At 43.7% G+C, this 24,047-nt stretch overlaps 1 protein-coding gene across 2 annotated transcripts in view; it reads left to right on the top strand.

The window, feature by feature from the left end:
• FHOD3 (formin homology 2 domain containing 3) overlaps window positions 1-24,047 on the top strand; it is a 478,616-nt gene that overhangs the window by 439,396 nt on the left and 15,173 nt on the right. For both annotated transcript variants that reach the window (XM_063076795.1, XM_063076796.1), the window contains 7 exons: window positions 2,924-3,106; window positions 4,723-4,842; window positions 5,512-5,673; window positions 11,188-11,378; window positions 15,076-15,268; window positions 18,979-19,002; window positions 20,616-20,790. In XM_063076795.1, coding sequence (XP_062932865.1) covers window positions 2,924-3,106; window positions 4,723-4,842; window positions 5,512-5,673; window positions 11,188-11,378; window positions 15,076-15,268; window positions 18,979-19,002; window positions 20,616-20,790 — 1,048 coding nt within the window. The remainder of the gene's footprint in view (window positions 1-2,923; window positions 3,107-4,722; window positions 4,843-5,511; window positions 5,674-11,187; window positions 11,379-15,075; window positions 15,269-18,978; window positions 19,003-20,615; window positions 20,791-24,047) is intronic.

The following is a 24,047-nucleotide window of genomic DNA, read 5'->3' on the forward strand; positions in this document are numbered from 1 at the left end:
CAAACAACTACAGATAGATCTTCCATATGATCCAGCAATCCCTCTTCTGGATATATATCCAGAGGAATGGAAATCATCATGTCGAAGAGATACCTGCACTCCCATGTTTACTGCAGCTCTGTTTACAGTAGCCAAGATATGGAACAACCTAAATGTCCATAAGGAAACTGTGGTGTGTATATATACACTATGGAATACTACTCTATTGCCATAGAAAATAATGAAATACTACCATTTGCAACAATGTGGATGAACCTGGAGAAACTTATGTCGAGGGAAACAAGCAAAGCACAGAGGGATAAATACCTCATGTGCTCACAAATATGTGGGAGCTAAGAGAGAAAGGAAGGCAGGAAAGAAAGACCACAGTAGTCCCATGATCCAACAGAGGGAGGGAACATTCCTAGGGCTACAAGTTGAAGTTGAGGGGGGAGGGGGAGGGGGAGGGAGATTGGGGGATATTTGGAAGGGACAAAGGGCACAAAAGCAATTTCTGATAATGGGTATGTCCCCAATATGAATCTGGCCCCCACATCATGGGCAGGAGGGGGGACAATCAGCTTTGGCTTTGTATCTTATGAATATTCGAAATAAATAAAATAAAATAAAATAAAATGTGCAGGAACTCATGCAATGATTGCTGCAATCAGGATTTAAAACTTCCATTTCCCCAAAAAACTCCTGTGCTGCACTTTAGTGGTTGCAACTTCAACCCACCTCTAGCCCCTGGCATCCACTAATATATCTCCATCTGTAGTTTTTTCAAGAATGCCCCATAGAAGGGGTCATATGGTGTGTGACCTTTTAAGACTGACTTCTGTCACTCAGCAGGATACCTTTGAGATTCGTCCAAGCCATTGCAAGTATCTATAGTTTGTTCCTTTTTGTTGCTGAGCAGTATTCCATTGTAGGGATGTACCTCAGTTTATCTACTCTGCCTCTGAAGAATATTTAGCTTGGTCCAGTTTGGGGCAGTTATGAATAAAGCTACTACAAAGACGAATATTCACATATGAGTTTTTGTACGAACATAAGTTTTCATGTTTCTAGGGTGATACCCAGAAATGCAATTGCTAGGTCATATGGTAACTCTGTTTAATCTTTTGAGGAACTATAGCTTGCCTTTTTATTCTCTCTTTTGTTTTGTTTTTGGCAGCTAGCAGGTGCGAGGATACAAACCCATGACCTTGGTCTTTTTATTCTCTTAACAGTGTCTTTCACAGAGCAAAGTTTTTAGTTTAGATGAAGTTCAGTTTATCAACCTATTCTTCTTGGTATTATGTCTAAAAATTGTTTGCTTAAGATGGATCACAAAGATTTTTTCCTATGTTTCCTTCTAAAAGTTCTATAGTGTTACATTTTGCTTTTAGATCTATTATCCGTTTTGAATTTGTTCATGTATAAAGTATAAGGCTTAAGTTGAGGTTCATTATTTTGCATATGGAGTCTAGCTATTTCAAGACCATTTGTTGAAAATACTAACCTTTCTCCATTGAAATGACTTTGCACCTTCGTCAAAAGTCAATGGGCCATATCCATATGTTATATTTCTGGACTGTCTGTTCTGTCCTATTGATCTGTGTGTCTGTCCTTTTGCCAATGCCGCACTGTCCTCATTACTATAACTTTATAGTTCTTAAAGTTAAGTAGTGTTATTCCTTCAAGGTTATTCTTTTTCAAATTCGTTTTGGTTGTTTTAGTTCTTCTGCCTTACCATATAACTTTTATAATCAGCTTGTCTATAGCTACAAAAAAAAAATCATGTTGGTATTTTGGTGGAAATTGAGTTAAATCTATAGATTAATTTGGGGAAAATTAACATCTTGACTGTATTGAGTCTTTCAATCCATGAACGCAGTATGTCTCTCCACTCATTTATTAAATCTTCTTTGATTGCTTTCATCAGCATTCTCTAGTATCCAGCATACAGATACTATACATGATTTGTTAGATTTATACCTATGTATTTCATTGTAAATAGCATTTAATTTTTATTTGGTTTATTATCAACATATAGGAGTAAAATGGATTATTGTGTATGAACCTTATATCATACATGATTGTTAAGCTCACTTTATTGTTTTAAAGGTTTTGTGTAGATTCCTTACAATGTTCTGTGCAGACAGTCATGTCATCCATGAATATGAGCAGTTTTATTTTTTTCCTTTCCAGTATGTATGTCTTTTGTTTCTTTTATGTGCCTGGCTAGGATTTCCATGCAATATTAATATAGGAATGTTAAGAGGGGACATGGGAATTTTTACCTTTTGAAAACTGTAATCACGAAGGAATTTGAACCTATAAGAATCATTCTGTTGCCTTTTTGCCTTCTCTGCCTTCTGCAATAGATTTTTACCAGTAACAAAAGCAAAAAGATATACCTTTTTCATTAGTAGGTAGGCATTGCTCTTTATAAATACCATCATTATTTTTTTCATTCAGACTTGAGTTTGATATTATTTAAAGTTCTATCATTTCTGTTTGTTTTGAAATATAGTTAAAATAGTTAACATTGTAATATGTCACATGAACAAAAGTCAATCTGAGTTCTTTGAAAATGATTCATTTTGTAAACTCTTAAATTAATTCATGAGAAATGCTGCAAAGCATATATTCTTGACACATTTTACTCTATTTCCTAGGGAACAAGGAGTTGGTCTCTAATCTTATGTCTTACCTTTTACCTTTCTCTCACCTCCCATCTCCATTTCTTGACTAGACTATCCTTCATGTGCAAAACCCAGAAAATTTGGGGCAAGTTGCTTAAGTGTATTTGGTTTATGACAATATAACACCTGTACATAATTTTTAAAACACAAATACTACCTGGCTAGAATATTGTAATATGAATTTGAGAACATTGAAGGGGTGGCATAGGGTCCATCCCTAAGAGAGAATATAATATAGCATCCCATCTTTCTAGAAAATTCTAACCATGATTCCCACCGAAGAGGAGAAGCAGAAAATCCAGGAAGCTCAGCTGGCCAACCCCGAAGTGCCCTTGGGCAGCGCAGAGCAGTTCCTCCTCACGTTGTCCTCCATCAGTGAGCTCTCGGCTCGGCTGCACCTCTGGGCATTCAAAGTGGATTATGAAACTACAGAAAGGGTAAGTACACAGTGTGAGAGGCAGCTGATCCCACATCCAGTGTTGAGAAAGCCAGGTCTTCATTGGTAGTGAGGTGTCATTCTTGACTCAGAGTTTGGAGGGTGAGTTGATGATGATGAGGTTGTGTCTACACTAAGTGATCAGCAGCCTGCCAAGGAGGGTCATTCTAAAGCATCTGCCTGGCACCAGCCTCACACACTTGATGGCCACAAATCACCAATGACTGATTTTAAAAAGTTAAGTTTTTTTCATACTCTTTATTTTATTGTAGAGAACTTGGAAAATATGGAAAAGCACAGTGTGGAACAAGTTCTGTAATCCTTCACCTGACGATAATCACTTAAACTGCCATTGACTGTGGCAGTTAGCAGGACCTTGGATCCCTTGGAGGGATATCCTCAGCAGAAAGTTGAAGATGGGGCAGATTGCAGGAGGTTGAGAGGAGAGTAGAAGGAAGGGGGCCTTGACGAGGAAGGCGTGGGGAGACTCCCCTGGAGCTGGAAGCGGAACACACAGGCGTCCTCTCTGGCCTGGGCCAGGCTGGACAGAAGGAACCGGTGGAGCAGAAAAGGGAGAGATGGAAGTTGAACTTCAGGGGAGCTTAGTTGAGAGGAAGTGCCCCGAGGAGATATTCAAAAGCCCAGCTTGAGAGGCTGCGTGGTCTCCATCTTCCAGCAAAGAGGGTAGCAAGGTCCTATACTGAGGGCCAGGTAGATTGCAGTAAATTTGGGGGGCTTCAGGAGGAAAGTACTATATTTGAATTCATTAGGGAATCAAGCAGAGATGAAGACACCTAGAACTACTTAGGTGACGGGTATAACTTGGTCACAAAGTCAGTCAGCACTCTTAGGTGACTTTCTCTAGCAAAGTACCATCATGGAGGAAACAAATATTTGGGTCAGCATTGGTTGGGGATTGGCAGGGCCAGCCTGGCAGAAGCTGGGCCGGAGAGACTGAAGCTAAACCTCTGGCTTTGGGATGCAGCTAGGGGAGAGCCTCAGGAAGCATGTGGAAGTGGGGGCACAGAATGACAGTGGGGCAGGAAGGGGAGATTGAGGCCAGGAGGCCACAGGGAAGGCTTGAGGTCTGGGAGTTATGAAGGTGGTGGGAGCAACAAGGACGGTGGCCTTCTAGTGAGTGAGTAGCCCAGGCTAAGAGGGGAGCCTAGAGGGGAGGAGATGTGAGTGGTCCAGGGACAGTGAGGCCACAGTTTTCAGTGTCATCTGCCTGGCCAGATGCTGAAGGAACATGGGAAAAGTGTCACAGAAGTCAGCCATCATCAGGAGAGAGCATGAGAGGAGGGTGTGACCTAAGAGTCCTATGTGGGCTTGGACAATGGGGAAGAAGAGGGCTAAGGCAGAGTGTTTGTCACCCCAGCACGAGCTTTGTCTGGTCTCCACTGCAGAGACTCAGGATTAGACTCCCTCCCTGCTGCCCTTTGTCACTTTCCCATACCTGTGAGTGCACGCCCGTCTCATGGGATCTCCTTGTGCCGGGGGGAAATCCACTTGCTATTTTCTTATAGGAAAAATTTTTTAAAAAACAAAGTAAAGCGAAATGTACACTCTTTTTGCCATCTTCTATCTATATGTGTATATGTTTTTTTTAACTGAAAGGAAGTGGCGGAACCACTTTTGGACCTGAAGGAAGGCATAGACCAATTGGAGAACAATAAAACCTTGGGCTTTATCCTGTCTACCCTCTTAGCCATCGGGAACTTTCTAAATGGAACAAATGTAAGTCTTCCCCATCCTTATCCTCTCGCCCCCCGTCACAGAATCCCTGCCTGTCATTTGCTGATGGAGTTTGTATCTCTGATCCCACAAAGCACAATAGAACAAACAACTTTTGTATCTTCTTGCTGAAAATGTGAAGGAATTATGTCCTTAAAATATCAGGGCCTATTTATTTGAGTTTGTGTCTTGCTATTAATAAGAAAAACTAGAAAAATAAGCACACTATTCCTTATGAAGTGTGGCTACTGTCAAAATTGACATTGGGGAATTTTCTTCTGCCCTGGTTTCTTTTCTTTTCCTGAGCTTATTGCTCAAATATTTGTGCTCTTACACATTCTGGTCCTTTAAAAAAACGTCTTTTTTTCTCATTGGCCTCACTGTGGCTGAGAATAGATAAACAGCAGGAGAAGGGGAGGAAGAGGCTGTAGAGACACAGATGCTGGGGACTGTCCTAAGGCACGTGGAATTAGGGGTGAGCCCTGGCATGTGGCAGGTGGCACTTCATTCTCAGTGTGGCTGGCCCACATGTGATCAGCTAGGGATGATGGAACATGTGGCCTGAGAAACTCAATATTGAGCGACTGCAGCCAGGCATTGATTCTAACCTTCTGTGCTATTCTAAGAGCCTACATAAAATTTGTTCTTCCATCTTTAATGTTCACCTAACAGGCCAAAGCATTTGAGTTAAGCTACCTCGAGAAAGTTCCAGAAGTCAAAGACACAGTGCACAAGCAGTCGCTTCTCCACCATGTGTGCACCATGGTGGTGGAAAACTTCCCAGACAGCTCCGATCTGTACTCGGAGATCGGGGCCATCACCAGGTCAGCCAAGGTACGTCCGAGGACACCGAGGAGCAGACCTGCCTCGGCCTCAACTGTTGGATCTTTATCAGTCATCTCTGAGGCACACAAGCTCTATTAAGTAAGACGTTCAAGTGCTGCCTGCATTCCCTGCTCTAGTGTCTGTGACTGTGATTCGCTTTGTGCCATTTCTAATGAACTTTTAAGATTTTTTTCCTATCTCTGGTTCTCGGTCAGATTCTTTCCTACTGAGGTATGTGAGCGAGCCTGCCATCCCAGTGCTCACTCCACAGCCGCTGGTGAGCAGTGTGACTCACCAGGCTGGATTGTCCAGAACACTACGACTGCACAGCTTGTTTTAGGTGGGCAAACGTGTCCAAAACATGTGATTTGGCTCCTCCTAAGACGTCCATAGGACCTTGCAGTGAGGTGTGGAGCCAGGAAACAGAGAGCACGTCTGGCCTCTGCTCCCAAACATCCCTGTGATCTTATGCAGAGGGGACATTTTTATAGGACTGTAAACAGTATATAGCATTGGCCCCTTAGCTGCACACCCTTAAAGTGAGTGCAGGGGTAGTATCTTCATGAACTGTGGTTTATTGGAAAAGTGATTGTCTCAGTAGTGAGGAGCATCACTGGGCTGAACAACCGCTGGAGGAATCCCAAATACACCAAGACTGGGAGATGTGGAGGCCTTGGGAGCACAGGAAACTCACTGCGGGATGGGGGATGGGGACCTTGAATAGGGTAGGGTGCAGGAATCAGGCCAGCATGGAGGAACCTCCTGGAAACAACCCAGGCTGGGAAGCAGGAGCTGAAAGTGTGGACATGTTGGAATCCACCAGAGGAGCAGAGCGGGTGTTTAGGTAGATGGGGCCTGGGATGGGAAGGGGGCTGCTAAGGTCTCCTTCAAGGAGAGCTCCCTCTCTCTGCCTTCTCCCACAGAACTGGCTTGTGAGGACCTGGTGGCTGGGAGCCTCCTTCACCTGCCTCAGGAACCACGGGCTGGCAGCTGCCAGCTACACTGAGCAGGGGGACCCTGAGCTGGCCTGACAGTAGACCTGTCCTGAGACAAAAAGAGGCTTAGCCAGTGTTACTCCAGCTCAGAGCACTAACCGAGAGCCTCTTAGCACACAGAGTCCTCTATTTAACAGGAACTTGTGTCATGTTATTCTGTGACAGGCACTGTTCTGAGGTCTTTACAATACTACTTTAATATCCTAACCAAGGCAAAAACCCCTCTGAGTACCCCTCTAGTTGTTGCTCCAACATCCCCTGTAAGCATCTCCCCCAAAGACAGTTTTGTTAGGAATAACTGTTTGAAACAAGGTCTGCCTGGCTGTCTGGATCCCCTTCACCTTGGTCCTGTTTCCAGAACCACCCAGAACATATCAGTCCCCTTTTCACATGTAGCCTTTGGTTTTACCCAGGGCCTTCCCCAGGGGGAGTCTGCTTGTAATGAGAGCAACCCTGGCCCAGGAGTCCCGACACCATTCTGGACCTCAGTGACTGCTTTGGGCCCCTTCAATATCAGATCTTTCCCAAAAGCTTGCTGGCGTTTTAGTTATCAGGTAGCTACAATAACTAAATAACTTATCTTTGCCTAAAGATTGGCTGCGCAAGCCAAAACTGCAGACTACCTACCCATTAACTTTGGCAATTCCTGAAGATGACCATTGACCCAGACCCCTGTGACCTGCAGCAGGAGGGCATCTACCTCCTCTTCTCAGATTTTGCTCCCAAAGCCTCCGTGGGTGTTAGAGGCCCTTCTGTGCAGACAGGTACAAAATAAGCTTCAGGAAGCCCCAGCCCCAGCTACGTTCACCCATCCTCCGGGGTACCACACTTTGGGCCTCACCACTGCAACTGCCAAGGGGCAGGTTTGCTCTGGCATCTGCAGAAAACTGTCTTCCACCAGAGGCTGGCAGAAATGGGCCAAGGTGGGGACAGTTCTGTTCACTCCTAGCAGAGTAGGACTTCACAGACTCGTGCAGCATATTAACCACTTAATTCAGATTTCAAAGAGCAACAGTGACAAGTGATCGCTGACCCTGACTCCCACGGCTCCTAGTGACAATGCAGTGTCCCCTCCCTCGCCATTCACCTACTTGTATTAGTTATCTACAGCTGTGTAACAAATCATCCTAAAAACTAGTGGCTTAACACAATATATTAGTTTCCTAGGGCTGCTGTAACAAAGTATACTACAAACTGGGCAGCTTACAATAACAGAAATGTAGTGTCTTGCAGTTCTGGAGGACAGAAGTCTGAAATCAAGGTGTTGGCAGGGTTGCTTCCCTCTGAGGACTGTGAGGGAGAATCTGTTCCATGTTTTTCTCTTAGCTTCTGGTGGTTTACTGGCAATCACCCCATCTCTGCCTTCTTCACATGGTGCTCTCCCTGTGTGTCTGCGTCCAGATTTCCCTTTCTTATAATGACACCAGTCATATTGGATTAGGGGCCCACCCTACTCCAGTGTGACCTCATCCCAACTTAACTAATTACATCTGCAGTGACCCTATTTCCAAATAAGGACGCATTCTGAGATACTAGTCATTAGGACTTCAAGGTATGAATTTGGGAGTGACACAATTCAATCTATAACAGATGACAAGATACATTATTTCATGGGTGGTTCTGTCTCAAGGTCTCTTGTGAGCTTTCAGACTAGATGTTAGCTATGCTGCAATTGTCTGAAGGCTCGCCTGGGGCAGGGTTGTTAGAGGGCCGTCTCAATTCCTTCCCACGTGGGCCTCTCCCAGGGCTCCTGGAGTGTCCTCATGACATGGCAGATGGTCTCCCCGGAAGGAGTGATCTGAGAGAGAGAGAGACAGGTGGAAGCTCTGTCCTTTTTCTGACCCAGCCTCCACATTCCAATCACTAGAAGAAAGTCACTAAAGATGGCTCACATCAAAGGAAAGGGAATAAGTCTACATTTTGAAGGGGCGAGTGTCAGGGAATTTGCAGCATATGTTTCGAGTACCACCGTTCTCATACTGTGTGCATTCTCCACCACATCCCTCTGCAGCTTCTGCCCCTGCCTTCATCCCTGCACTGTCCCTCAGCATCCCAGGCAGACTTGGTAAGACTTGGTTTTGCTTGCTGGCCCAGCCCACATGTCTTCCTACAGGCAAAGTGGCACATATGGAGCAGTCCTCGGGAGAGGACTTCCTTCTCACAACAGAAGGCAGGCCAGCTCTCTCCCTGGAGTGGAAGTTTTTTACAGACAAACCTTGGCTTAAGGTGTGATGGTTGAGGCCTCAGACTCTGAAGCCAGAGAGACCCAGGCTTGAATCCTAGGCCCACCACTACCAGCTGTGTGGTCTCTCACAAGTTATGCAACCTCTCTACCCCTTTTTCTCCCTCTCTTCCCCTTTTTCTCCCTCTCTTCCCTTGTTAATCCTTTATGAAAAAGGCTCATAACAGAATCTGAGGTCATAGGTCACTGTAAAGACTCAGATCATGTGTGCCTCTTAGATCTTTGCAGGGTCCTCAGGTGGCAGCCAGTGAGGGAACTTTCCAGGCCTCTGCAAAAGACACTACATTAAGCTCAATCTCAAACTGCTTTTGGACACAATGTTCCCCACCTAGTTTCCATTGGCAATGTGGTTACTTTCTTCTGCCACCCCCTTAGGGGTTCACAGTGGGCTCTTTCCATCAAAACCGATCTTGCATCATGTCTGCCTACCCGATGTGTGCCTACTGCCCTGCTGGGCAAGCATCATCTGGTTAGATTGCACAGAGCTGCTCGGGACATGTTTGAGCTGAACTGAAGTTATTTTACTTTGGGTCAAGGCAGTTGCCAGATGCAAATGAGGACAGATCCGGAGAGTCATAGACCTGCTATACTAACTCTGCTCGGCTTGAGTTTGCTTAAAACCTCATAGATGCTACTTGTCAATCTCAAGTCATCTGGATCCTTTTCTAGACTTATGCTTTGAACTCTTCAGTCCTTCTCTACTCAGTCTGCATTTTTTTTATTCTCAGCTGAATGCTAGATTTCCGCTGCCCGCCACCCCCCCCCCCCCCAGCTACATTTATATCATAAGGAAGCCTTTTCTGTCTGGACCCAGGATTCCTTTGGTTTCAGACAAATCATTTTCCTCAAAGTGCCATGAATCTTCTGCTTCCCTGAAGCCCAGGGCTCTGCCTGAACTTGCCTTCCCTTTTTGGCTCTACAGCATCAAGAAATCCAGGACATGTGGCATCCCCTGTGGTCAGTGTGTCTTCATCCTGTTGGGTGCCACACGTCCTCTCACAGAAGCCACCTTTGTTAACTTGATCCCTCCACTGTCCTTTTGAGTGGGGGCAGGGGTCTGAGGTCACTCCGGCAAGTCTGCTGCCGGTGTTCTCGTCCAGGCCCTGCTCTCATGACCACAGTCATTGCATCTAAGCAATGGCAGCTCACCTCCATGAATCTTCTTCTGCTTTCTCTGACTTCTGCTTGCCCCACTCTTATTCCTTCCCACCACGGCTCCCTCTCCATCCACCTCAGTCCCCTCCCTTCAGTTTCACCCATTTGTTTAATTATTTCTTCCTCTCCTCCCATCCTTCTCAATTTCTTTTCCCATCTTACATCTCCTTCTATTAAATATGGCCCTTGAGTGTATTTTTTTTTTCATGACTAAGTAGCTCTGATTCATGTAATTTTTATTCTAGAAATTCTATGAAAGCATTACCACAGAAAGCCTCACCTCAGGCCACTTCAGTCAATCCAAACTGTTTGCACTTCCCTGGATACACAGTGCTCTGTCACATCTGTTCTTTGAATGTGTGATTTGTGTGTTCTGGCAAGACCTCATGCATGCAAACACACACACACACAAGGACACATGCTGCCTGTGTACCGCTGCCCGGGGGTGCTGTACACCTTCAGGGCTTAGTGATCACCCGTGTATACAGTGAGCCTTTTTGCAGACAAGAATTTAGTCTCATTCAGCATTTGTCTTTGTGTTCTTAGTGCCTGGTACAAGAACATGTATATGAGTTTCTCTATGAGTGTTGGTTGAACAAGGGAGTGAGCAGAGGAATAAAATAATTTTGTTCCACAAATTATGAAGGAGATCACCGTGAAGAGATGCTGGCTGCCCTTAGCTGGCCCCACATAGCAGAGCCAGCCATGTGTGACTAGAATGCATTCCTCAACCTTTAGTGAAATATCATCTCTGAAGAACTAGAGTGCTCTGAGAATTTTATGAGACATCTACTCAATTCATCTTGTACTAGGGTTCCTTCATATCGTGTTTTAGTTTACAATTCCCAAAGACTTCCCTAAGCTTTCTTTCCAAGTAAGGCAAAAAAAAAAAAAAAAAAAGTGACACATGTATTGGGTTTATTTGGAGAACACTTTTATCACTAAATAAATTGATGTCGAGACAATGATAAATACACATGTGAATAATATTTAGACCATAAATATGTTTGTATTTAAAGATGCAAATTTGGTTTTGATGTCTATTTCTTCCCAGAGGCAGTTTGTTCTCCCAGTTCAGGTTGGTGTCCAGTTGTTTCAGCACATTTGCAATGTCCTCTCTCTGATTTTCAGGTTGATTTTGATCAACTTCAGGATAATTTATGTCAGATGGAGAGAAGATGCAAAGCTTCATGGGATCACCTCAAGGCAATTGCAAAACATGAAATGAAACCAGTTTTAAAACAACGAATGTCAGAGTTCCTAAAAGACTGTGTAGAGCGAATTATAATTTTGAAGATTGTCCATAGAAGGATAATTAACAGGTAAGTAGGCTGAGGAACTTATGGAAACATCAGTACAATGGCATATTAAAGTATTCTGCAAACCAAGATCTGAAGGTTAAATTTAAAGAAATTTTACGGTATGCTCTTGGTGCATAGCAAGTACACCTACGATACAGATATTTAACAGTTTCATGGATACTTAATTTTTTTTACACAATAATATGATGCCATTGAATCTTGAAGTTGGAAAAAATCTGAGATAATTTGATCCCCAAATCCCATTTGATTAGGAGTTGCAGCTGTAAGACCTCTGACAACTTGAACCCTGCATTTCTGCATCTGCTCAAATAATTTCATCTACAGAGAGCACACGTTCTTGCAAGTCAGATCTACTTGTTAGAAAAGTTCCTCCTTTATCTGATCTGCAGTTTGTGTACCTCCCAGTTGTGGATTCTTTGCCGGCTGCTCTATGCTGCAGCCAGCCTGAATAGGGTCTGGCCCCAGCACAGGTGCTCTCCTCTGCCTCAGTCTTTTTCAGTCATAGGATCCAGGACTCTGGAGACACAGCAGTGATGTCTCAGACCTTGCTTTGCCCACAGGGAGGCTGGCTGGGGTCCAGAGCAACTCTGGTGCTATCCAGGGCTATTCTACTAGTAAGTGGTGGCCTCTCTAGGACTAGAACCAGGTCTTCTAACTTTCCAGGCCAGGGCATGTCCTATCATGTGCCACCTCTTTCTTCTCCTTTGCTTTGTCACAGAATGTGGTTGTAGGACCCTTGCCCACCCTTCCTCTCTTCTCTCCTTCCCCTTGCTTGCTTCTTTTACCTTCCTTAAACCCATAGAGAACTTTTAAAAACCTGCTTCTCTTACCTGTGTGTGAGCCCTCTCCCAGCCTGTGTCATTTGCTTCTTTGATAATCATGCTTCCTGGGTCTTGATCCAGACGGTTGAGAAAAAGGGGTTAGTTTTTAAATATTGAAATAAAAACATAATCTTCCCTCCAGGCTGACCACCATCCATTAATCAGTACTTTTGGAATTTAGTTGTTTAACTATATCCTCCTAACTATGCTCCATCTAGACCTCCCAGCTGCCCTCAGGATAGGAGGACATAACTCGTATAAGAAATGTTGTCTATGAAATTCTTACTGAAATCCAAATACACTGCTTCTAACATGGTTAAAAAGGAGAGGCATGGAATGTGAGCTGCTTTGGCCCTCTATGCTTTGTATGACTCAAGCAATTCCCAATTAAAAAAAAAAAATACAAAAACAAAGTAAAACAAAACAAACAGTTTCCATTTGGAACAATTTTATGAAAATTATTGGTCATGCAGATCAGCCTAAATATAAGACTTCAGATCTGAAAGTTTCAAGTAGCTATATAACTGTCTCTGTAGGCAGAACCTGGCTTTCAAAAATGTTGTTTTGGATAGTAACCTTTCCTTTTATACTGCTGTCCTAACTGCCTAACCCCACTCTATGGATGTGGATTCATTGCCTTATTCCTGTGGATTCATTTGGCTGCAGTTACACTGTGAAAGGCACTGGGGAGAGAGGGCCCAGGTGGGAAGTGGGGAAGGAAGCCTTCCTGGGAGGCTTAGCGAATCACAGCAATGGGCTGGCATTCCATGGGGAGAGGCAGGCAGAAAACAAACACCTAGACAGGCATCCCATTGCCCCCAAACCCACCCCTCCCCAGCCTGGGCCAGATACCCTCTCAGTAGCACACTTCAGTAAAAGGGCGGATAATGGAACAAATTGAAGATGTTTGATTTGTACCTTGGGGTACTGATGAGGGGAGCCAGCCTGTCTGTAACCATAAATCTTCATGTCACATATACTAAAAGTTACAAACTCAACTAACAAAAATGTTTTACTGCCCTAAGTTCATACCTGCTTTGTTCTTCTGAAGTCATGATGACATGGTCTCTCTCTTTTCAAATGTCTGATTCTTCTTTCAGATGTGCATTTTACTTGCTTGTTGTTACTTGTTTGCAAAATATATGCTTAAATCATATTTCAGATTTGTATGTTAACTTTGGATCCCCTCTGGTTCCAAAACAATGTTCTAGAATGCGGAGGGTAAAGGGATATTGGGTTGTACTTATCTATAAAAGGTGACCCAGAGGACTAACATATGAAGAATGAGGTGAATAGTTATCCAGCTGTGGGCTGATGGATTCTTCCCTCAATTCTTCCTGCATATACATCTCGAATAGTGATAAAATAATACATATTATGCATTACACTGTCCTATCCCAACAGCATATCATAGCATATATCCAATATATAATGTCAGGTGGTAGTAAGAACCAGGAGGAAGAAGAATTAAGAGTATAAATTAAATTAAGAATTAAGCCTATAAGAATTAAGAATTAAGAGGATAGGTAGTGATGAGAAGGTGCTGTTTTATGTAGAGTGGTCAGGGAAGGCTTTTCCAAGGAGGTGGTACTTGAGCAGAGACCTGTGGGATGAGAGCCATCCCTGCAGCTGTCTGTGGGGGGACTGGTCTAGGCACAGGGAACAGCTGGTATTAGATGGACTCCTTGTCCCTCCCTCCCCCACCCCAGGCCTTGCAGGCTCTCAGCTCCTCAGTCTCTGTGTCCCTCCAGGGTTTCCAACATACACACCACATGGGCCTGTGGCCATGAGGTGGGCTTATTCGAAGGAATAAACAGGAGTCCCGTGTAGCTGGAGTCAGGACAGATGAAGTCAGAGAGGTAGTTGGGGCCAGTCGAATATAAGTTGTATGTTCTACTTAATCATTCTTCACAAAAAGAATAAGTCAATGTCCCTCATTTTAAAAAAACCAAAACACCCATATTAAAACTGTACAGATTAGAATGAACAAAACCAAAAGTTTTTCTCTACAAATAGTATCACTTACATAATACTGTTGGTTCCATAAAGATTTCCCTGTCCTCCAGTATCTTCTTGTTGAACAAGTAGAATCAAATAGTTTTGATGATAAATTAAGTAGCTGAAATCAATTTAGTTTGTTCTGCTCATTTGGTGTTTCTTAATTAAATTAAGATTTATGTAATATTGCAAGAAAACGTTTTAAAATATTTACTCAGAAACTTTCTTATTATTATTTCAAAAAGATGACCGGTAAGGGGATCTTAACCTTTGACTTGGTGTTGTCAGCACCATGCTCAGCCAGTGAGCTAACTGGCCATCCCTATATAGGATCCGAACCCGTGGCCTTGGTGTTATAAGCACCGCACTCTCCCAAGTGAGCATGGGCCGGCCCTCTCAGAAAACTTTATAAGCATCTCTTTGTAAACTGTCAGTGAACATGTTACTTATAATATGCTCATCTCTACTCTAAGTATTCATTAAAGGAATTTCCAAGCAACATTTCATTCCTATTTAATTCTTGTATAATCTAGAAACTGTGCAGTATTTTCTTTAAAATAGTACTTTATCATTTTTCTTTCAGAAGTTATACAGATCCATTTTAGAAAAACATTAATACATAGATAATGAAAAATGAATCTCCTGAAATTTTACCACCTAGACATAAAACCTCCATCACTGAGGAAGTGAGTTGAACTTGATTTCTGTTTGCGTTTTCATTTGAGAAGACTTTTAAAACTAAAAGCTCCAGGAGTGAAAAATGAACAATGTCCTTGCACCAAGAGCTCGACTCATTGGTTTCCTACTGGAAGATTGCAGACAGTTCATTTTTGTTTCTTAACACCGAAGTCATTGCCATTACTATTTTTTCCTTGCAGATTCCACTCCTTTCTGCTCTTTATGGGCCATCCGCCTTACGCCATCCGGGAGGTGAACATAAACAAGTTCTGCAGGATCATTAGTGAATTTGCGCTGGAGTATCGCACCACCAGAGAAAGGGTTTTGCAGCAGAAACAGAAACGGGCCAACCACAGAGAGAGAAATAAGACCAGAGGGAAGATGATCACTGATGTAAGTTTCATGGAATCAGTCTCTTTGTGTCATTTATTTTGAAAGTAAGATCAACCATATTTTTTTTTGGCTTTGAAAAACAATCCCTCTTTTAAAAAGTGCTTTTAAACTACTCCTCTACAGTTTCAGTGAAAATCTGCTATATAACAAACAAGGACCAAGAATACATAAAACTAAGAATGTGTGGCTGAAGAGGAACATGTAACCCACGTTGGTGTGTCATATGATGCTGATGACACTAAATGCTTGATTCCGTTTTTAATCTCTGTGATGTGGGTAAAATGGAAAGAAGACAAGAAAAATGTAAAAGTTAATGCCACTTATCATAGGAAGACAAATGTACTGATTTGGGAATTGATCTAGCATTTAATCTTCATAGTGATGCTATATAACCAATCAGTTGACACACGGACCAGACACTTGAGGCACCTGAATAGAGAAGATGATTTGATTGCTCAAGGAGTTAGTCTGATAGGCTATCGGCAGTCCCTTGAGTCACAAGTATCAGTGTGGGAAGAGATCCCAGAGGAGAGTGAATCCAGCAGGAGTTTCCTACAGCACCTTGAGGTGCCCCTGCACACTTACATGTTTTCCCCGTTCCTGGGCTCTTCCCCCCTCTCTCCCACCTCAGCCATGAGCCCACCCAGGCCTTGAGGGTAGTGGGCATTCAGATGGGAGATGTTCAGTAAGTGGAGGGTAGAGGGAGGCATGAAGATGCTACAGACACCAGAGACACACAGTGCAGGTTCCCTTCCTGATGTGCCTTTACAAAATACAAAAACCAGGGTGGTATCTCGCACATCTCATCCATTACTAGTAAAGCTATAAGGTCAGTTCCAGGCAAAAGGAAGAAATTTTCTGGAAATTCTCCTTTATTCACCATTTATCCTTACTTGAACAGACTTGAGAATAGAGTCATCTTTTTTGATACTGACAGGTCATTTTTAAAACCTGTTGAGGGACTCTTTGGAGTGATTTTTGTATCGTTTGGATTGGTGCCCATGAACTTCTCACATGTGTGCGTGGAACATGGCTCCCAGCAGCACAGGGCACGAGATGAGGAGAGGATTAAGGCATAGGGTGTGACATTGTCCAGGGGGTCACAAGCCTCAGCTGAACTCAAGTCAGGCAGATTTCTTTGGGGAGGAAGAAAGCCAGTTAAGAAGACCTCACTGAGACTGCCTCTGTGCCAAGATGTGTCCATATAGTAGGCAAAACAGAGGGCATGTGGTCACTGCTCTCAAGTGTCCACATTCCTGATGGGTCTGATCTGCACAGAGAAACCTGGGAGCACAACTTAGAAATTTGGTTGCAACTTCAAGGCAGTTCTGAGAACCATGGACTTATCAACCCCCTTACCATCCACTTTCACCTAAACCCTTTGTTTCCTTGGGATTTTCTGGACCCCGAGGGAGTGCTCAGGTCATTTTTCTCCAGAAGGAACCCTTTCTACAGCCTCCAGGTAGTTCTGGATGCCAGTGTCATCAGCTGAGAGCCTTCTGTCTCGTCGTCTAAGATTCTGGGCTCAGCAGGATCTTTAGCCTCCTGTATAACAGCAACTCAGGAAGCAAACTGGATCCTCTTGAGCAAGCTATGTCCCACATTTCATTCCAAAGTATTCTTTTTTAAAGTTTTAAAAAGGGATTGCTTATTTTTGTGGAAATGAGACACATTGGAGGGTGAAAAATTCAAGCCCAGTATGCTTATAGTTATGAAAACACATCATAATTTCTTGCCAAATTCTTGAGATTTTTTACAGATCCCACTAATTTGTAAATTCTGTCTTTCTCTGAAAACATGAGGTTTTCCCGGTTATAAACAGAGGTAAATGTTTCTTGAGTTTGATTCAAAAATATTTAAATTTACATTAAAATCTGGACAGTTCAGGCTTCTTAAAGTTCATCAACCTAATCCATGTTTTTAAGAGGCCGAAATGGTATCATTCTTGTAGAATGATTGCCATCTACTGGAAGATTTGGATATTGTCACTGCAGCAAAGTGTACAGCCTCACATCTCCCCAGCTCTCCACTATTAGGCGCTCATTGTGTGCCCAGCGCTGCAGGGCTCCAAGGAAGGTGTGAGTGTGGTAAAAGACAAGCTTATACCCCAAGGATTTCACAATCCGCTTAGAAAATGACATGCACAACTTAAACCACTGAAAACAAAACCAGGCAATTGATTTAGAATCATGGATCCCCCGAACATTGGAACTAGAAGAGATTTTAAAGAAAATGTAATAAATGGCTTTTAGTATAGATGCTGAATAAAACGAGGACAGAGGTAGTAGCAATTAAACAGTGATGAGAAGTTGGGGGGGGTAAAGTCTGAAGACCCTGCTTTTATAGAGTCAGCCCATATCAGCTGTTGAGTACCTCTCCCTCCTCTTCTCTCCCTGTTTCTGAGTATAATCCAGGGATCCTCCCAGGTGTAAGGGTCAGTGAAAAATGAATTTCTCATCCTGTGTCCAAAACTGGTTTTAGACCAAATGGTGACAGTCAAGGCAACACAAGGCAACTGTGGCCTTTTCTGCTGGTGTCATTCTCCAGATGGGCTGTGAGAACCCAGGCTGCTATATCACAGGCCTCCCACACCAGAAGGCACCAATAATCCTGGGTGAGATCTGTAACCTCTCCCAACCCCTGCTTCCTCTTCCATAAAAAGGGAATGCTGGTTACTTTTCAGGATGCTGAGAAGGCTGGAGATTTTTTTCATGCAGCTCTTTGCACATGTGCTAATTGCTGGAAAAAAATGCAACCCATCCTGGTTAAATAAATAAGCCATCAGATAAAAATAGTGGGACAGAATTGTCCTCTCTTATCACAGTGCCATTTGAATGGGGCACTGTGGAACGTGAACTGGAAGCATTTTATCATTTTAACTTCCCAAAATGTATTAAATTCTCAAAAAACATGTGTCTGATTACTTGTAACCTCAGTGGAAATACTTAAACTGAAGATGTGTTTAATTTAAAATCAAGAGATTGACATGATTTTTCATCCGCAGTTTATTTTTAGAAATGGGATATTTTATTTAAAGTCACTTAAAGAAGTTTATCTAGTGATAAAGTAATTAAAAGTACAAAGACTCAGTTCAGATGGCCACCATGAAGGGCAGGTGATATTTTTGAAAGAACTTGATTTCATGTTTCTGAGGAGAGAGTAACATGAAACGTTCTGCTTGGGCAGTGGTTGCACTGGTCCTGTCTGGCCTGTGTGTGGAAAGATTAACTGTAGCTCAGGCCCAGCAACCTGGGTGGGGAGGGGAGGTCCCGCACTCAGGATGAGGGGGGATAGCAGCTGACAGCAGAGTCAGGTAAATGGAGGCCGGCCCACTTACTGAGGCCCTGATGACCAGCAGGTGGTGGGGAGTCAGCTGGATGTAGCCAGCTGAGTGGAGGCACAGGGCTGGGAACCAGGTAAGCTGGGTACTGACCTCACGGGCAGCCACAGGAGGTTGGCCTGGGGCCCTGCAAGTTCCTCCTGAGTCTGGTCAGGGCTGGTCTTGGAGCTCATGGAGGGAGTATCCAGACCAGGACAGGAGGGCGAGGCCTGGCAGTTCCCAGTTCAAGAGAATGTTCCCTGGTTGTGGTGGCCCATTTCTTTATTTGGAATTTGATGTGACATTGAGATTATCTCATATTTGCTGACTTCTGTGCCTTCTAAGAATCCTCTGTCTTTTCCGTCTTGTCCTGTCCTGTCCTGTCGGGTAGACTGATGACGAGGATGAAGTTGAGGTATGAATATTTACAAACATGAAGAATGCCACGGTTGATCTTCCCATGTGTGCTGCAGCATCAAACCTAACATGATCAGCATGAAGTGTCCGCACCATTCAGTGCTTTAAACCATGCATGGACGTTTTCCGATTGGTTTCTGTGTGATCACTAACCACCGACAGGGGTTCTTGTCATGCTGTGCGTGCCAGGGACTGAAGGATTACTGCATTTTCCCAGCTGTCCTTGAGTCTGGACTAATCAGTAGCCCTGTCATGAGTGGCAGTTTTAGCACATCTCTCCCTACTGCTGGAAAAGTAGACAGGAAATTTGCCTTCTAGCTCCCTGTCCAAGCCTTTTGGCAACTCAAGTATGAGCACCAGATTCTAGAATAACCACATAAAGAGTCTTAAATCCAAAGAAGTAGTGGGGCAGTGGTCGAGGGCCAGACCAGGGCCTCTGTCACCAGCCCATGGGCATCCACTGATGTGTGCCCACCTCCTCAATGGACTCTGTGGCATCCCTGGATCAGTGTGTGGGCAGTGGTGGGATGGCAGGGGCCCATCCCCCTGAACCTGGCTGCAGGTGCAAGAACCAGACACCACGTTGGGACTGATGGCCCTGGAAAATGAGGGGGAGCAGTATAGATGGTACTAGCCGCAGATGTGTCTGGGCTCTGTTGCCTTGACACATAGGCGGGAGAGGAAGCCAGGACTCCTTAGAACTGTTCTTTGCAAATGTTAATCTGACTTTGTGTCCTTCATCTGGATGGTTGGCGTACCTCTTTTAAAACATATATGTTCTAGCGTACCTCTTTTAAAACATATATGCCCTGACTTTTTGTTCAGTTAGAATTAGAGATAAATCATGTGTTTGTAATGCTTATTAAAACAACTAACTTTTTGACCTAACCAAAAGTAGTGTTGCTGAACTTAATTTCAGCATGAATTTTTGTGTCATATTCTTTTCTAGGCCCTGACACTAACCCCCTTGGGGCCTTTGTCAAGCCACGTATTCTTGGAGGGCCTCAGTTTCTCTTTCTTTAAAGTGAGGTGGGACTAGATGTAAGAGAATTCTTCCCAATACTTAACATGATATGATTCTTTGAATCCCACTTTTGCAATTCTACTGCCTTCTGGCACTAAATAAAAAAATAAAGCTCGATACATTTAATTAACAAGGCGTATTTCAACTCTCATAACAGGGCCTTGGTGTTAGAAATAAATTTGATTTTTAGCTCTTCCCAGAGTCGACATCAGTCACCTTTAGCAGGCACTGAGGGAATTTGAGTGAGCCAAGAGAGACCCACTACAACGGATGGATGGGTATCAGTCCTTCCAGGGCCACTGGCTTTTCTTTATGGTAATAGATCTTCCTGTAGACACGGATGTTTTGTCATTAGTTGACAACCTCAGTGACTGCCATAACCAATGCATCTGCAGAATGCACACAAAAAAGAGAAGAGGGCTGGCCGGGTAGCTCAGTTGGTTAGAGCACGGTGTTTTAACATCACGGTCAATGATTCTGATCCTGTTAAAAAGAGAAGAGAAGGATTTCCTCAACTAAAAGTTTTATGAGCTTGAGTTGGCTTTTGGGGCACTCCTTCATATACTAACTCGCCTTTCGTTTTGCAGTCTGGCAAGTTCTCTAGCACTTCTCCGGGGCCACCAAGCCAGCCTCAGGGTCTGAGCTATGCTGAGGATGCAGCTGAGCACGAGAACATGAAAGCTGTGCTGAAAACCTCTTCCGCCGTGGTAGAGGACGCCACCCCCGTGCTAGGGGTCCGCACGCGCAGCCGAGTGGCCCGAGGTAACTCCTGGCCGAGCAGGGCACATCTTCTGGGGTTGGCCACCCCGTGGGAGTCCAGTCTGTGTCTCAGGGTACAGGTGACTGTGTCCGGTCAGTGGCTGCCAAGGGCCATCAACTCCCCAGGACTTTCAGTGCTGACCTAATCATAGTCCTTCCTTTACTGGCACCTTCATGACCCACCTTCAATAGCTGCATCTCAAAAACAACACTCCCCAAAGTGTAACTTACTTTACATAGAGGAATTCTTATTATGGATGAATCCTCAGGAGTTAAAGCAGGGGCTGACGGACTGCAGCCAGCAGCCAATTTCAGTCTGCCTTATTTTCGTAAGTTTCATTGGAACCCAGCCACACGTACTCACTGTGTACCATCTGTGGCTGTTTTGCACTAGAGTGGTGAAGTTGGGCCATTGTGACAGATGCTGTAGGGCCCTCAGAGCCTCAAACATTTACTATACAGAAAAAGTTTGCCAATCCCTGAATTAAAGCACTACCATTTTGTATCTTTTTTACATCCTTAGAGGCAAAGACATAACAAACTTCAAGATGGTAAAGAGAGATTAGAATTTTAAATTTATCTTGTAATTGGAAGGGATTTTTTTATTTTAATTAAGAAATAAGATGCATTTTACCTCTGAGAATGTTGACTCATGTTTCCCTGGTCTAGTCTGATCCCACATTAACTCTCCTAATTTGCCTGCAGCATAAAGCCCATGCTACTCATACTGTTTGAGGCCCCTGTAGTCTGGTCCCATCCTGTCTCCCAAACTTGGCTTTCACTTATCCCCACATTGTTGGCACCACCCTTATATTTGCACCATGTGTACCCCTGAGTCCCCTTGTTGCTCACACTGCCCCTTCAGCTTAGAATGCCCTTCTCCTCTGCTTGTCCAGTTCCCATTCACTTCCAGGAACCACCTCCTCCAAACGCTGTCCGGCTCAACGGGCCACTCTTTTCCTTAGATGCACTCCTGAGACCCTGACTTAGGCTTATTAATGATGAAAAACGTCATAACTAATGAGGACCAACTGCTGGAGATAGGCTTTCTCCTCTTGGTGTTTGCTTAGCACATACTATGCATGTAGCTAGAAGAAACCATATCATTTTGTCCAAACTGAGATGCTTTGGAGTGTGAAAGGGGGTGCTCGTAGTAGTTATGTTGGGAAAATAAGTAAAACAACATGCCAGTTAAGCTGGGCTTGGGTTACCTTGCACACTGCAGAAACTCAGTAATGAATGCAGTGCCCACCAGGCACCTTCTTGGGCTCTATGTCTAGTGGATACTCAGATTTCCAAGATGACAGAAAGGTAGCTACAATCTAAGGGGATGCAGTCTGGAGAAATCCCTGGGAAGGCCCATCAGTGACTTCTAACTGGCTTTGCTCACTGACCAGTGCTTTTTGGAATCTTGCTGTTGTCAACTCTCTTAAAAATATACAACAAAAATAATAATAGTAATAATGACTTTAATATAAAGGAAAAAACAGATGGCAACTCCAAGTTTTCTTCAGAAGAAGGTGGCTCATTATCACACAATGGCATAGGGCTTCTTGGAGTTTCTTGTGAAACAAAGAGTTACAAATTGGCACTCAAGGAGGATCTCGAAAGGGCCTGCACAGCTGTGTTATAGAACCCTAGAGTTTTCATGGGATTCCCAATTGGAGTTGCACTTCAGGCATTTTTATAAAATTACTGACTTTTTTTTTTAATTTCATGTGAATACAGTGTTACTGACTCTAGTTCCCTTCTCCTGTGTTAATGTTCAACTTTGGCCTTTACCCTTCAATAGAGCTTTTACTTTGATATGCAACTAAGAATATGCCAAAAGAAAGGCTGCCTCCCTCCCTCCCTGCCCCAGTTTACACTAACTGAGACACATATCTCATATCTCTCACCACAATCTTGATTCCCAAACTATACCCCAAATATTGGCATATATATTATTATTATATCAAAGAAAAAAAGATTAGGCTCTCTGGAATTCAGTCTTTGCAAACCATTTCCAAACTTCTAGGTAGATTGGGATGTGGAATTAGGAGAACATAAATGAATATTATGCTTTGGCAATGAAAAGGCAGCCTTTTGTGAAAAACACAGACATAGCTGAGAAGAACCACAGCCCTGAGCATTTTAGATGGTTCATTCTTGTTGTCTGGTTTGCTACATGGAAGGATAAGTGCCATTTTCTTGGCCAGCACTGTCTATTAAAGGCCTGTGTTCTAAGTGACGGGAGAGGGTATGTAACCAAGAAAGATAAGAGGAAAGAAGAAAGTGGGGAAGATCAAAAAGTGAAGAAAATAGTATTATTAAATGCTGAGCACTAGAGACTGTCAGTCTAATAGAAGTGTAAAACAAGGATAAGAATAAAATAAAATAAAAACAGCTTTGCAGTGCTGAGGGGTGTGGGCAGGGGAATCACTTGTACCTTGTGGTACCCAAAAAGGCCCAGGACAACCCATGCATGAGTCTCCCTGTGCCCAGCAGCTTTTTCAGGCTTTGTGTGCTAGGTTAAACATGGACAGCAGGAAGGTCGAGGAGACCATTAATACCTGTACCATAGTGCCCCAACCTTCAGGCCAAGTTGTGAGCCCCTGCACCTTAGTGGATGCAAGGGTGGTATGATGGAAGCTGTCCTGGGAGATGGAGTCCAGTAATGGACCATAAACAGGTTGTACTACTTTGAGAGAAACTAGACATCTGTTTCTGACCAGAAAGGACAAAGAGAAAAAAATGTTGCTGGGTGTGGACAATATGGGTCCGTTTTTACTGTCTGATGAAAGGGATTAGAAAGGGAGGCTGTTCAGTTTCTCCGCATATTCACACCCATCTGAAGGGAGACTTTTCCTTCCAGGTGGCATGTAGTAGGGAGTGGCAACCTATCATTCCTGCTACAACAAATGGAAATAAAAAATAAATAAATTAGGAAGCCTTCTTTTAAAAGACATTAAAGAACAGTGAAATGAAAGAGGACTAGACAAACATTGTCTAGATGAGCTGAGATGGCTCCTGTAGGAGCATTTGCCAAATCTGGGCACAGGCTGTGAGAATTGGGCTTATCACGGATGGAGTGACTCTAGCATTAAAGAGAAACCAGCAGGACTTGTAGTAGGCATGTGAGCTGGCAAAAGAGATTGGATTTGAGAGGCACCCCAAATGCAGATGATTTTCTCCATGACACATTTGTTGCAGCATTGGGGATGGGATGGTGTTGGTGGTGTTGATGGTGCTGAGCCAGAAAGCCTGAAGAAAATCTCCTG

This window comes from Cynocephalus volans, chromosome 13 (genome assembly GCF_027409185.1).
Source record: "Cynocephalus volans isolate mCynVol1 chromosome 13, mCynVol1.pri, whole genome shotgun sequence".
In the NCBI taxonomy this organism is placed as follows: Eukaryota; Metazoa; Chordata; class Mammalia; order Dermoptera; family Cynocephalidae; genus Cynocephalus; species Cynocephalus volans.